Source organism: Anguilla rostrata, chromosome 4, assembly GCF_018555375.3.
Source record: "Anguilla rostrata isolate EN2019 chromosome 4, ASM1855537v3, whole genome shotgun sequence".
Classification (NCBI taxonomy): domain Eukaryota; kingdom Metazoa; phylum Chordata; class Actinopteri; order Anguilliformes; family Anguillidae; genus Anguilla; species Anguilla rostrata.
Window position 1 is genome coordinate 1010001 of NC_057936.1, and position 15000 is coordinate 1025000.

Below are 15000 nucleotides of genomic sequence, written 5' to 3' on the forward strand. Positions count from 1 at the left end.
CACACAAACACACAAATGCTCACACACGCTCGCACACATACACACACGTTCACACACACACACACACACACACATATTCACACACACACACACACACGCTCGCACACAATAGAAGGATGTTACTGTAACAGAAGTATCCAGAATGGATGACCCCCTTGTTCTTGCCCCAGAATCTTACCGTGTACAGAAGAGGTGTCTGTCCTAGTTTCAACAGTGCAATTCTTTTGGTGGCGCTGGTCGTTGTGTTGGCTCGGATCAGGTCTTTCACAGTCCCGTACTGCACATCGACCACCTCGGCCTGGAAGCGCAGAGAGAGAGAGACACACAAAGCGTTCAGTTAGATGCTGTCATCAGGTTTATATTTCAGCAGTTAGCAGAGCGGTGTGCAGTACTGAGCGTGCAGTAGCGCTGCAGAATCTCTCTCCACAGGCAGAAGATGCACAGGAACCCGAGAGAAACAAGGGGTCAGAATCTAATCACTTCAGAAACGCTGTCTCATGAGTACAAAAGGAGACTACCAGTCCTACTTTAGGGACAGTGCCAGTCCAGTCCTACTTTAGGGACAGTACCAGTCCTACTTTAAGGACAGTACCAGTCCTACTTTAAGGACAGTACCAGTCCTACTTTAGGGGCAGTACCCTTTAAGGACAGTACCAGTCCTACTTTAGGGGCAGTACCCTTTAAGGACAGTACCAGTCCTACTTTAGGGGCAGTACCAGTCCAGTCCTACTTTAGGGACAGTACCAGTCCTACATTAAGGACAGTACCAGTCCTACATTAGGGGCAGTACCAGTCCAGTCCTACTTTAGGGACAGTACCAGTCCTACTTTAGGGACAGTACCAGTCCTACTTTAAGGACAGTACCAGTCCTACTTTAGGGACAGTACCAGTCCTACTTTAAGGACAGTACCAGTCCTACTTTAAGGACAGTACCAGTCCTACTTTAGGGACAGTACCAGTCCTACTTTAGGGGCAGTACCAGTCCTACTTTAGGGGCAGTACCAGTCCTACTTTAAGAACAGTACCAGTCCTACTTTAAGGACAGTGCCAGTCCTACTTTAGGGACAGTACCAGTCCTACTTTAGGGACAGTACCAGTCCTACTATAAGGACAGTACCAGTCCTACTTTAAGGACAGTACCAGTCCTACTTTAGGGGCAGTACCCTTTAAGGACAGTACCAGTCCTACTTTAGGGGCAGTACCAGTCCTACTGTAAGGACAGTACCCTTTAAGGACAGTACCAGTCCTACTTTAGGGACAGTACCAGTCCTACTGTAAGGACAGTACCCTTTAAGGACAGTACCAGTCCTACTTTAGGGGCAGTACCCTTTAAGGACAGTACCAGTCCTACTTTAGGGACAGTACCAGTCCTACTTTAAGGACAGTACCAGTCCTACTTTAGGGACAGTACCAGTCCTACTTTAGGGACAGTACCAGTCCTACTTTAGGGGCAGTACCCTTTAAGGACAGTACCAGTCCTACTTTAGGGACAGTACCAGTCCTACTTTAGGGGCAGTACCAGTTCTACTTTAGGGGCAGTACCCTTTAAGGACAGTACCAGTCCTACTTTAGGGACAGTACCAGTCCTACTTTAGGGGCAGTACCCTTTAAGGACAGTACCAGTCCTACTTTAGGGACAGTACCAGTCCTACTGTAAGGACAGTACCCTTTAAGGACAGTACCAGTCCTACTTTAGGGACAGTACCAGTCCTACTGTAAGGACAGTACCCTTTAAGGACAGTACCAGTCCTACTTTAGGGACAGTACCCTTTAAGGACAGTACCAGTCCTACTTTAGGGGCAGTACCAGTCCTACTTTAAGGACAGTACCAGTCCTACTTTAGGGACAGTACCAGTCCTACTTTAAGGACAGTACCAGTCCTACTTTAAGGACAGTACCAGTCCTACTTTAGGGACAGTACCCTTTAAGGACAGTAGCAGTCCTGCCTGCCTTAAAGAGGGACTCGTGCGCATTGAGGAGTCACCACTGCTGGTAAAACACAACCTAACCCTAACCCTAACCCAACCTTATTCAGAGACCACAAATCAGTGACCCAGCACTCAGGGAGCTCATTTGACTTTTCCACTCGACCCTTGGAGTCGACCTTCTTCCTCCTCCTCCGTCCGCGGGGGAATTAAAGGACAGAGAGGCGGTCCAGGAGAAAGACCATCTAAGGCCTCGTGCAGAGAAGGTCGGGACGGCGGCAGCAGTCCGGGCCGGATTCATTTTTCATAAGACCTCGGGCCAAATGAAATGCATCACCTGCGAAGAAAGTGCCGCTGGTTTTGCACCGAGAGTCCAGACGAACGCGAGATTTATCGCCCCTGTAAGCGTCTGCATCGTCAAAGCGCCGCGCTCAGCTCCCCCGAAACGCACACGGCGGGATTTGTGCTCCGAGAAAAGTCATCCCAAAATCTATGAAATTAATGAAGTTCTAAAGAACGCATTGCATATTCATAAATATGCAAATAAATAAAAAGAAAATCGCAGCTTTGTGCACATTGTGTGCAGGATATTACACTGCAGACAAAAACTGTCCCCCTAAACCAGATGAAGCAAAAAAAGAAGTAAACAAATAAAAATCTCTCCCTAAATACCTCACATGACCTCAGATAGTACAGCAAGAGGCTATCGGGATGTTCTGACTGTTTTAAACTAAATCCAGTTCAGTCTTAATGAAAGCCAAACCTAACACTTCCACTGTTATGTAATTACTCACATGAAGATCATACCAGCTTTACTGCAGGTAAGAGAAATATCATGCCTAACATACACACACACACACATTCATCTCATGACCACCTCCCATACTTGCATGCATACATGCTCATGCACATACACACACGCACACACACACACACACATACACACAAACATGTATACAAACAAACACACACACACACATGCACACAGTTAAGTTCGTAATCTGAATTCAAATGTTCCCACTTGGCATAATGGGGAAGGGGGGGGGGGGGCATAACCCAGTATTTTATCGCTGATTTAGTGAAAATAAGGATTCCCAAAAGTGGCTCTTTATTTATACTGGGTAGCAGAGAGCAGGCCTCAGTAGAGCAAGTCTGGCACAGACTCAGGTCTTTTAAATGGTTATTAAAGGAAGCTAACGCAAACGCTGCTCCTGTACCTGCGCGTCCTTTTGATTAATCGCCCTGGGGTCTCCAGGGCTCCACCGACACAGCTAAATTAAACATATCAGTCGTCATGGAAACCTAATCTCTGTGTTAACACACAGGCCACCGGCACAGCTAAATTAAATATATCAGTCGTCATGGAAACATAATCTCTGTGTTAACACACAGGCCACCGACACAGCTAAATAAAACATATCAGTCGTCATGGAAACATAATCTCTGTGTTAACACACAGGCCACCGACACAGCTAAATAAAACATATCAGTCGTCATGGAAACATAATCTGTGTGTTAACACACAGGCCACTGGCACAGCTAAATTAAACAGAACAGTCGTTATGGAATCCCAGTCTCTGTGTTAACGCAGATAAACTGGGACAGAACAGAGGCTGACCAGCAGCAGAGCAGCAGCAGCACAGAGAGATCAGAAAGCCCTCGTCTGAGAGTAAACCCAGAGTATCTCCAGAGTAAACCCAGAATAAACACAGAGTATCTCCAGAGTGAACCTAGAATAAACCCAGAGTATCTCCAGAGTAAACCCAGAATAAACCCAGAGTATCTCCAGAGTAAACCCAGAGTATCTCCAGAGTAAACCCAGAATAAACCCAGAGTATCTCCAGAGTAAACCCAGAGTACCTCTAGAGTAAACCCAGTGTAAACGCAGAGTATCTCCAGAGTAAACCCCAAGTAAACCCAGAGTATCTCCAGAGTAAATCCCAAGTAAACCCAGAGTATCTCCAGAGCATCTCTAGAGTAGACCTGTGGGAAATAATGAAGACTAAAACCAGAATAAGGGTGAACACGAAAAACACAAAACCTGAAAGTTTGTCCAAAACTTTGTCTTGCTGGAGGAGTCCAGTACACATTATGAGCTGCATGCTGCTCTTTGTCTACTGGAGTTTAATGCTCATTAGGATATTTTTGTTTTTGTTTGTACACACACACACACCCATGCAAACACACACACAAATACACACACATGCACACAAGCACACACAGGCGCAAGCAAATGCACACATGTACGCACACACATGCATATGCACACACACGCGCACACACCCATGCAAACCCACACAGAAACATACGCACATGCAAAAAAACACATGCACACACAAGCAAATGCATACATGTACGAACACACTTGCATATGCACTCACACAAAATCTATGGTTCTTTAAATATGTTTATTGGCTCCTTATATTGTTCTTTCTTCTCCGTGGTTTCACATTCAGCAGGTAAAACCACAAGCCACAAGCAGTCATTTTACTCAAACTGACACAAAACACATTTCATTCATACAATTCATATTTTCCCACCAACACACACGTACAGACAGGGTAATGTGTATTACACATGTACAGACAGGGTAATGTGTAATACACATGTACAGACAGGGTAATGTGTAATACACATGTACAGACAGGGTAATGTGTAATACACATGTACAGACAGGGTAATGTGTAATACACATGTACAGACAGGGTAATGTGTATTACACATGTACAGACAGGGTAATGTGTAATACACATGTACAGACAGGGTAATGTGTAATACACATGTACAGACAGGGTAATGTGTATTACACATGTACAGACAGGGTAAAGTGTGTTACTGAAGATGAGTGATTCTGAAAGGGTGCCCAGCGGTACGTACAGCGCTGCAGTACACTGGTGCAGTACAGTGGTGCAGTACAGCGCTGCAGTACACTGGTGCAATACAGCGCTGCAGTACAGCGCTGCAGTACAGTGGTGCAGTACAGCGCTGCAGTACAGTTGTGCAGCGCAGTACAGTGGTGCAGTGCAGTGGTGCAGTACAGTGGTGCAGTCCAGCGCTGCAGTACAGTGGTGCAGTACAGCGCTGCAGTGCAGTGGTGCAGTACAGCGCTGCAGTGCAGTGGTGCAGTACAGCGCTGCAGTGCAGTGGTGCAGTACAGTGGTACAGTACAGCGCTGCAGTACACTGGTGCAGTACAGTGGTGCAGTCCAGTGCTGCAGTACAGTGGTGCAGTACAGCGCTGCAGTGCAGTGGTGCAGTACAGCGCTGCAGTACACTGGTGCAGTACACTGACTCCCTGATGTCATTAAAGCCTGAAATGGGGCTGAAATGTTTCAGTGTGGGGTGGGAGCGTGGGGTGGGGTGGGAGCGTGGGGTGGGGAGGGAGCGTGGGGTGGGGTGGGGTGGGAGCGTGGGGTGGGGAGGGAGTGTGGGGTGGGGTGGGTGTTTAATCATGGCCCTTATTGCTCTGCATGAATAAAACAGCATTTCCCAGGTCAGGGGAGTGTGGTCAACGTGGGGGGTCTGACGGCTTCATTAGGGTGACTGGGGGGGGGGGGGGGGGGGAGTGTCCTCAGGGCGGGGGGTTTGATGGCTTCATTAAGCTGACAGGGTAATGGGAGGCAGCTCAGGTTAAGCAGGCACCGTGTCGACGGGACGTTATAATTCTGCCGTGCTGCCGTGTGTGTGGTGCAGTGTGTCTTTGGGGGGGGGGGGATTGGCTGTGCTCAGAAGGGATGATTGACATGGAACGCAACACGCCTCTCCATCACCATCTGCTTCTCTCTCTTCCTCTTCTTCGAGTCTTCATCACCGTCTGCTTCTCTCTCTTCCTCTTCTTTGAGTCTTCATCACCGTCTGCTTCTCTCTCTTCCTCTTCTTTGAGTCTTCATCACCGTCTGCTTCTCTCTCTTCCTCTTCTTTGAGTCTTCATCACCGTCTGCTTCTCTGCCTCATTCATCCGCGCACACGGCTTTGGCCCAGATTCCAGACTAGGGGCCCCTAAGTCTTCATGTTCCTGTGCTGCTCATTACCAATGCATTTAACTTACAGACTAATCGCTTCTCTCACAAACTTAATGTGCTTATTAAACCACAAAATAGAGATGCATACATACATTCTCCAAAATTAAAAACAGAACAGGATTTTCTCCAAATGACCAATACCAATATGAGTATATACAAAACTTAATTAAAAACCTTAATTGAATGAAACAGGTTTAATATCATAGTATTTACTTTCTTTAGTTTTTTTTTTTTCAGTTTTTTGTTGCAATAGATTTTTTTCATCATTCTGTACCCTGCTAAATTATTTTTCATAGTTCAATAATTTAATCTTTTATAATGGTCTTAAATGGACAAGATTCATTTAACTGACCAATCTGTATTTCAATAGTCCCCATGTTGCTCATGCATTAAAGATACTCTTATAATTACACTTTCTAATCAGCATAAAGTTAAGCAGGGTGTTCAGCCACATGCAACATCTTCCCATTGTAAACACATTTGCAAAGATTAAAATCCCCTCTAGATATAAGCCACTGGTACCATTGCCTTTTACAATTTTTCAGAATAAAACAGTCAGAAAGGACACAGGCACACAGAATACATAAATACTGCATCGGTTCTGTGTACAGTTTCAGAATTTAGCTTTCAAAATAAAAATAGGACCTTTTCAGTCTACACTATAATAATATTCCACAATAAAGCACTGGCAGTACAAACATCAAAAGACCCAACTTTCTGCCCTGTGGAAACGCTGCATGGCCATTCAGGGGCAACACGGGCAGGGAAGGCCACTTCTGGCTGTACATTTGAGGAGGTTTTAATGCATTTATATATTATATATGTTCAGCTAGGTTACAAAGCCGGTGCGTTCTCCGTGCGAGTGGCTCCCTGCTGGTGAATAATTCACACCTTGCACAGAGCAGGCATGGGACAGCGCGGCTAACGTGCTTCGCTCACTGACCCCATCGCCATGGCGATGGGCAGGTAAAGCGCTAACGTGGCTAAGCGGCGTGCTCCGCTCAGGGTCCCCCCCCCGGGGCGTCCGTACACCAAGCCGACAGAATTTATTCCCGCAGAGATGGGAGGCGGCACAAGTGCATTTTAATTTGCTCTGAGAGGCGGTGGATTGCTGGAGAAGGCAGGAAGGATGAATCACCCACAGGGCGGATTTCAGAGGCTAACTGGGAGCAACAGCTAAACAATCACTCAGACCAGAGAGTCATTTTGCCTCCTTTCTCCCTGCCTAGGAGACGCAAGCCTTACTGTGAGGAGGCATAACTGCAGTACCTCGGCCTTCAACAGCCTGGGGAATTAAAGCATAACCTGGAAAATAGCTGGACTGGATATACATTCATTACACCACAGAGGTCTGCAACAACGCACATAAGCCTACATTAGCCAGCCGGAGAGGGACGCAAACATGGTGGCTGTTAATTCCCATAGAACACAAAGCATTCCACTCCTCATGGGCCTCACATGAGGACGGCTGCTGCTAACTGTCTGTAATGAAGTGTCAGTCAGGGGATGGTCAGTGTTGGTGATTAGGAGATGGTCAGTGTTGGTGGTAATGATTGCAGTGATTAGGAGATGATCAGTGCTGAATGCAGCAATTAGGAGATAGTCAGTGTTGGTGGTAATGGATGTGGTGATTAGGAGATAGTCAGTGTTGGCGATGATGGATGCACTGATTAGGATATGGTCAGGGTTAGCGATAACGGATGCAGCAATCAGGAGATGGTCAGTGTTAGCGATAATGGATGCAGTGATTAGGAGATGGTCAGTGTTGACAGTAATGAGCACGCTCAGTGTAGGCAGTAATGCAGTGACAGTTAAGAGATGGTCAGTGTAGGCGGTAATGCAGTGACAGTTAAGAGATGGTCAGTGTAGGCAGTAATGCAGTGACAGTTAAGAGATGGTCAGTGTAGGCAGTAATGCAGTGACAGTTAAGAGATGGTCAGTGTAGGCGGTAATGCAGTGACAGTTAAGAGATGGTCAGTGTAGGCAGTAATGCAGTGACAGTTAAGAGATGGTCAGTGTAGGCGGTAATGCAGTGACAGTTAAGAGATGGTCAGTGTAGGCGGTAATGCAGTGACAGTTAAGAGACAGTCAGTGTAGGCGGTAATGCAGTGACAGTTAAGAGATGGTCAGTGTAGGCGGTAATGCAGTGACAGTTAAGAGATGGTCAGTGTAGGCAGTAATGCAGTGACAGTTAAGAGATGGTCAGTGTAGGCGGTAATGCAGTGACAGTTAAGAGATGGTCAGTGTCGGCGGTTAGGAGATGGTCAGTGTTGGCGGTTAGGAGATGGTCAGTGTCGGCGGTTAGGAGATGGTCAGTGTCGGCAGTAATGGAGTGACAGTTAAGAGATGGTCAGTGCTGGTGGTAATGGATGCAGTGATTAGGAGATGGTCAGTGTTAGCGACAATGGATGCAGTGATTAGGAGATGGTCAGTGTTGGCAGTTAGGAGTGACAGTTAAGAGATGGTCAGTGTTGGCAGTTAGAAGATGGTCAGTGCTGCTGGATGTGAGCTTAGCGGTTATGGCGGTCAGGTTGTCAGTAACGTACCTCCAGGGTGCCCACAGCGGAGTAGGCAGCGAAGGAGGACAGCTGATCCTGGGAAGCGGGGCTACGGTTCCCGCCATCGCACGGCTTCCTGTTGGGCAGGAAGCACTTCCTGCTGGCCCGGTCGGTGATGGTGCTGGGGGCGGAGCCAGCCTGGCTGAGCAGCACGCTGTAATTGGTCAGCTGAACGTCCGTCAGCCCCAGCTCTGTCCAGTGGTGGAGGAGGAAATTGGCCTGGGAAAACCCCCCATCTTCCAGGGAAACAGCATTCAAGACCCTGCACAGGAGGAGGGGAAAAACTACAATAAATACAAAATACAACATTAAAAACAACATTTATTTACTACAATAAAATCGGTGGCGGTGTAGATATCTCACTATGGTGGCGTATAAAGCAGGGGGATGAACAGATCAGTTTAGCAGGATTACCTGAGTCAGTGCTTTCTTTCTGTGTACACACCGATCACAGAAAACATATTTGGACGGCTAAGACAGAGAAAAAAGTGAAAAGGAAAAAGAAATGAAAGCTTAACAAAAGCCCCATTGGACTGTGCTGCACCACCAAACACTGAACATCAGGGCCTACAAGGCCTTTAGAATTTAGCGTGTTTTGATAGCCCCAATTCTACAGTACCTTCATCTGTCATAGGATTTCTTTGGTAGCGTATCGTACATGATACAGTACTGTACAAGATAATCAGGAGAGGGAGCTGGAGGAGTCTTGCAGCACACTAAAGATGTTACACTCTGAGAGAGATAAAGAAATTTCATGAAAAGTGACAGGCTAGGGAACGGTCCTGTAAGCCTGCCGAAAGTGCTGCTGGGATCAGGGGGGCATATGCATGCATAACACACCGATAAAGAGCGAATATACTCCCCCTTTTATCAAATGGAAATAAAAGAGGGAGAAAACACAGAGGAAAAGAAGAGAGGTGAGTTTCTCCCCTAAGGAACCCCCTCTTCACCTGCCAGGGCGTTTCCTGAGGGGGGGGGGATTCCATGGGGGGTGGGGTGGGGGTGGATGGGGGTGTGCTGTCTCTCCACAGCAGAGACAGATGGGCGGGGAGGCAGCAGTGACACTGTCCATCTCAACCCTTAGAGCTTCCAGCACAATTCCACACGGCCACACTCCACTGATCTGGGACCTGGTTTAAACACACCCAGTCCTCACAAAGCTAGAGTGATTTAAATACACCCAGTCCTCACAAAGCTAGAGTGATTTAAACACACCCAGTCCTCACAAAGCTAGAGCGGGTTAAACACACCCAGTCCTCACAAAGCTAGAGCGGGTTAAACACACCCAGTCCTCACAAAGCTAGAGCGGTTTAAACACCCAGTCCTCACAAAGCTAGAGCGGTTTAAACACACCCAGTCCTCACAAAGCTAGAGCGGTTTAAACACACCCAGTCCTCACAAAGCTAGAGCGGTTGGTTTAAACACACCCAGTCCTCACAAAGCTAGAGCGGTTTAAACACACCCAGTCCTCACAAAGCTAGAGCGGGTTAAACACACCCAGTCCTCACAAAGCTAGAGCGGGTTAAACACACCCAGTCCTCACAAAGCTAGAGCGGGTTAAACACACCCAGTCCTCACAAAGCTAGAGCGGTTTAAACACACCCAGTCCTCACAAAGCTAGAGCAGGTTAAACACCCAGTCCTCACAAAGCTAGAGCGGTTTAAACACACCCAGTCCTCACAAAGCTAGAGCGGTTTAAACACACCCAGTCCTCACAAAGCTAGAGCGGTTTAAACACACCCAGTCCTCACAAAGCTAGAGCGGTTAAACACCCCAGTCCTCACAAAGCTAGAGCGGTTTAAACACACCCAGTCCCACAAAGCTAGAGCGGTTTAAACACACCAGTCCTCACAAAGCTAGAGCGGTTTAAACACACCCAGCCTCACAAAGCTAGAGCGGTTAAACACACCCAGTCCTCACAAAGCTAGAGCGGTTAAACACACCCAGTCCTCACAAAGCTAGAGCGGTTTAACACACCCAGTCCTCACAAAGCTAGAGCGGTTAAACACACCCAGTCCTCACAAAGCTAGAGCGGTTAAACACACCCAGTCCTCACAAGCTAGAGCGGTTAAACACACCCAGTCCTCACAAAGCTAGAGCGGTTAAACCACCCAGTCCTCACAAAGCTAGAGCAAGCTAGGTTAAACACCCAGTCCTCACAAAGCTAGACGGTTAAACACCCAGTCCTCACAAAGCTAGAGCGGTTAAACACACCCAGTCCTCACAAGCTAGACGTTAAACACCCAGTCCTCACAAGTAGGTTAAACACCAGCCCAAAGCTAGAGCGGTTAAACACCCAGTCCTCACAAAGCTAGAGCGGTTTAAAACACCCAGTCTCACAAAGCTAGAGCGTTTAAACACACCCAGTCCTCACAAAGCTAGAGGGTTAAACACCCGTCTCACAAAGCTAGACGGTTAAACACCCAGTCCTCACAAAGCTAGAGCGGTTTAAACACACCCATCCTCACAAAGCTAGAGCGGTTTAAAACACCCAGTCCTCACAAAGCTAGAGCGGTTTAAACACACCCAGTCCTCACAAAGCTAGAGCGGTTAAACACCGTCCTCAAAGCAGGCGGGTTAAACACCCAGTCCTCACAAAGCTAGAGCGGTGTTTAAACACACCCAGTCCTCACAAGCTAGAGCGGTTTAAACACACCCAGTCCTCACAAAGCTAGAGGGTTAAACACACCCAGTCCTCACAAAGCTAGAGCGGTTTAAACACACCCAGTCCTCACAAGCTAGAGCGGGTTTAAACACACCCAGTCCTCACAAGCTAGAGCGGGTTAAACACCCAGTCCTCACAAGCTAGAGCGGTTTAAACACACCCAGTCCTCACAAAGCTAGAGCGGTTTAAACACACCCAGTCCTCACAAAGCTAGAGCGGGTTAAACACACCCAGTCCTCACAAAGCTAGAGCGGGTTAAACACACCCAGTCCTCACAAAGCTAGAGCGGTTTAAACACACCCAGTCCTCACAAAGCTAGAGCGGTTTAAACACACCCAGTCCTCACAAAGCTAGAGCGGGTTAAACACACCCAGTCCTCACAAAGCTAGAGCGGTTTAAACACACCCAGTCCTCACAAAGCTAGAGCGGTTAAACACACCAGTCCTCACAAAGCTAGAGCGGTTTAAACACACCCAGTCCTCACAAAGCTAGAGCGGTTTAAACACACCAGTCCTCACAAAGCTAGAGCGGTTTAAACACACCCAGTCCTCACAAAGCTAGAGCGGTTTAAACAACCCAGTCCTCACAAAGCTAGAGCGGTTTAAACACACCCAGTCCTCACAAAGCTAGAGGGTTTAAACACACCCAGTCCTCACAAAGCTAGAGCGGTTTAAACACACCCAGTCCTCACAAAGCTAGAGCGGTTTAAACACACCCAGTCCTCACAAAGCTAGAGCGGTTTAAACACACCCAGTCCTCACAAAGCTAGAGCAGGTTAAACACCCAGTCCTCACAAAGCTAGAGTGGTTTGGTTAAACACACCCAGTCCTCACAAAGCTAGAGTGGTTTAAACACACCCAGTCCTCACAAAGCTAGAGCGGGTTAAACACACCCAGTCCTCACAAAGCTAGAGTGATTTAAATACACCCAGTCCTCACAAAGCTAGAGCGGTTAAAACACACCCAGTCCTCACAAAGCTAGAGCGGTTTAAAACACACCCGGTCCTCACAAAGCTAGAGCAGGTTAAACACACCCAGTCCTCACAAAGCTAGAGCGGTTTAAACACACCCAGTCCTCACAAAGCTAGAGCGGTTTAAACACACCCAGTCCTCACAAAGCTAGAGCGGTTTAAACACACCCAGTCCTCACAAAGCTAGAGCGGGTTAAACACACCCAGTCCTCACAAAGCTAGAGCGGTGTTAAACAACCCAGTCCTCACAAGCTAGAGCGGTTAAAACACCCAGTCCTCACAAAGCTAGAGCGGTTTAAACACACCCAGTCCTCACAAAGCTAGAGCGGTTTAATCACACCCAGTCCTCACAAAGCTAGAGCGGTTTAAACACACCCAGTCCTCACAAAGCTAGAGCGGTTTAAACACACCCAGTCCTCACAAAGCTAGAGCGGATTAAAAACACCCAGTCCTCACAAAGCTAGAGCGGGTTAAACACACCCAGTCCTCACAAAGCTAGAGCGGTTTAAACACACCCAGTCCTCACAAAGCTAGAGCGGTTTAAAACACACCCGGTCCTCACAAAGCTAGAGCAGGTTAAACACACCCAGTCCTCACAAAGCTAGAGCAGGTTAAACACACCCAGTTCTGATCTATGTGCAGTGGAAGTACAGTAACACCCATTAAGAGGTTACAAATATTTTTTAAAAACCTGCTCTTCACCTAGCGACAGGGCTACAGAGATACAATGAAGGGCCTGGGAATGGTCTGACAAGCACAGCACACACGGACACATTCATAAAACAAAAATCATGAAAAAAAAAACATAAAGACCACTCTTCACATCCCCTATAAATATACGCCATTGATACAGCCAGATAACCTGCATTTAACATTATTACAGACAGAATGAAACGGTTATAAATGGTCTGCACACACAGAATGCATATATATCCCAAACCGATTCATTATTGCTCCCCATATTAATAATAATAAACCATATTGGAATTGTTCTGGCGTACTGGAGTTATGAAAATGCTAAATGCTGAAACCACGTGGGGATGAGAAGAATAAACAGCCCCTTCATTTCAGCATCAAACAACCCGTCTGAGAACGCTTTCAATAAAACAGTTCCTTATGTTTGGGAAAATTGTATATAGAGAAGAAAAAAAAACACTTCGGAAAACACAATCAAACATTCTTATTCACAACGTTAAATATAAACCTGAGATGTGCAAGCACAAATGTTCCTATTTCCAACATTAAAGATAAGCCTTAAATGCATAAATATAACCATCCATTTTGTAGAAGATGATATTATCCTGTAATATTAGAGTCTCGTTTCCTTCTGAATAAATTTTCCAATTTGCCCGGTCTAATGGAGGGCTCAGATATCCCGCTCTTCGTGGGAATATTGACAGAGATCTTCAAAGAAAACTCATCAAATTTGCCGAGTGCAATAAAGAGGGAACACTGAGGGGACGTGGACCTCTCTCATCAGCAAATCTCAAAGTCGCTCCTCGTTATCACGGCACTGGAGGATGCCCCTGGTAACCCAGACAACTGAAGCTGTGTAAGACAGCATCAACCGCGGCGTTAAAAGACAGATATTAGCAATCAGTCTTCAGTACTCAATTCCACAGACATCACATTACATTATTATGGGCATTTAGCAGATGCTCTTATCCAGAGCGACTTGCACAGCATTTTGCATAGTATCCATTTATACAGGCCAAGTACCTATGCACAAGGGTACAACAGTAGTGTCCTACCTGGGAATCGAACCTGCAACCTTTAGGTCATTTTACTGCACAAATTGACTTTATGACACAGTAGCACTACTAAACAGCCAGGGGCTCGGCTGATTGGCTAAACCCAGAAAAGAAGCCATTTAACAGAGCGTGCTCTCCGCCTCTCTCTGCTCCACAGCCAAACGGCATGTTTGGGTATTCCGCACAGAACCACTAACCAGATGGGTGACCTGGACGCGTGGGCCAGGGAACACTTTCAGGCCGACGCCAGGATCCTCCACCAACGCCCCGAGCCCGTAGAGGCGAACACACACTCGTCCTGCGCACGTACACACTCGAAAAGCACCATTAAAAATCACTCAGAAGCCCATGCACTTCAGCAGCGCTCTCTTACGAGCAGGCACAGGTGAGCCTGCACAGGTGGCTTCAGCGCAGCCGTCCACCTGTCACAGTCAGGGGCCGAGCTGTACAGCGCTGCTCCTCCCCCCTGGGTACCGTGACAACGAGTAACCGTGGCGACAGCCCCCGGCGGTGGGGGGAAAGTGTTACTGATGCTGTTAGGCGCGTGGGCTCCTCAGACGGCGGGATTCGGGCGACCCCAGGGCCTGATGAGGCGCGGGCTCGTCGGACGGCGGGATTCGGGCGACCCCAGGGCCCACAGCCCCGCTGCGTGGCTCCAGCCTTACCGCCAGCGGGGCAGCCCAGACCTCCCTCACGGCGCATTCAAGGACGCGCAAAACAACCACGCGCCGTCTCGCAGCCGACCGACGCGACGCTACGACTTCCGTGCGGCGAGGAACGCCGCCAACCAGCGTCCGGCGAATCAGACAGCAGCTCCTGGGTTTCCTGTTTCTGCATCACTGACACGGTCTCTCCTCCCACGTTTCAAAGCGTGAGCGTGAGCAGCGAGAGAGAGCAGTCCCGTTAACGTGGAGTTTTTAACTCCTCCTGCCCCCCCAAGGCCTGCATAGCGCCTCACATTTAAATGAACACTCCTCTCACCCAATGACCCGTCGCTGAGTGACAGTGACTGACAGCCGCTTTGTAATGGAGCTGCTCACCAGGGTGGCTAGGGGTGAAGACTGCCATTTTTTTAAGCCCCATCGTGAGTGACTTTTTTAACTGCGGGAA

The 15000-nt window shown here is 47.8% G+C and overlaps 1 protein-coding gene across 3 annotated transcripts in view; it reads right to left on the reverse strand.

Annotated features, from left to right (window-relative positions):
- The window catches only part of LOC135252177 (inactive N-acetylated-alpha-linked acidic dipeptidase-like protein 2), a 329826-nt gene that overhangs the window by 136312 nt on the left and 178514 nt on the right, over positions 1 to 15000 (reverse strand). For all 3 annotated transcript variants that reach the window (XM_064329975.1, XM_064329977.1, XM_064329974.1), the window contains 2 exons: positions 8493 to 8766; positions 179 to 298 (listed from right to left, as the gene is read on the reverse strand). In XM_064329975.1, coding sequence (XP_064186045.1) covers positions 179 to 298; positions 8493 to 8766 — 394 coding nt within the window. The remainder of the gene's footprint in view (positions 1 to 178; positions 299 to 8492; positions 8767 to 15000) is intronic.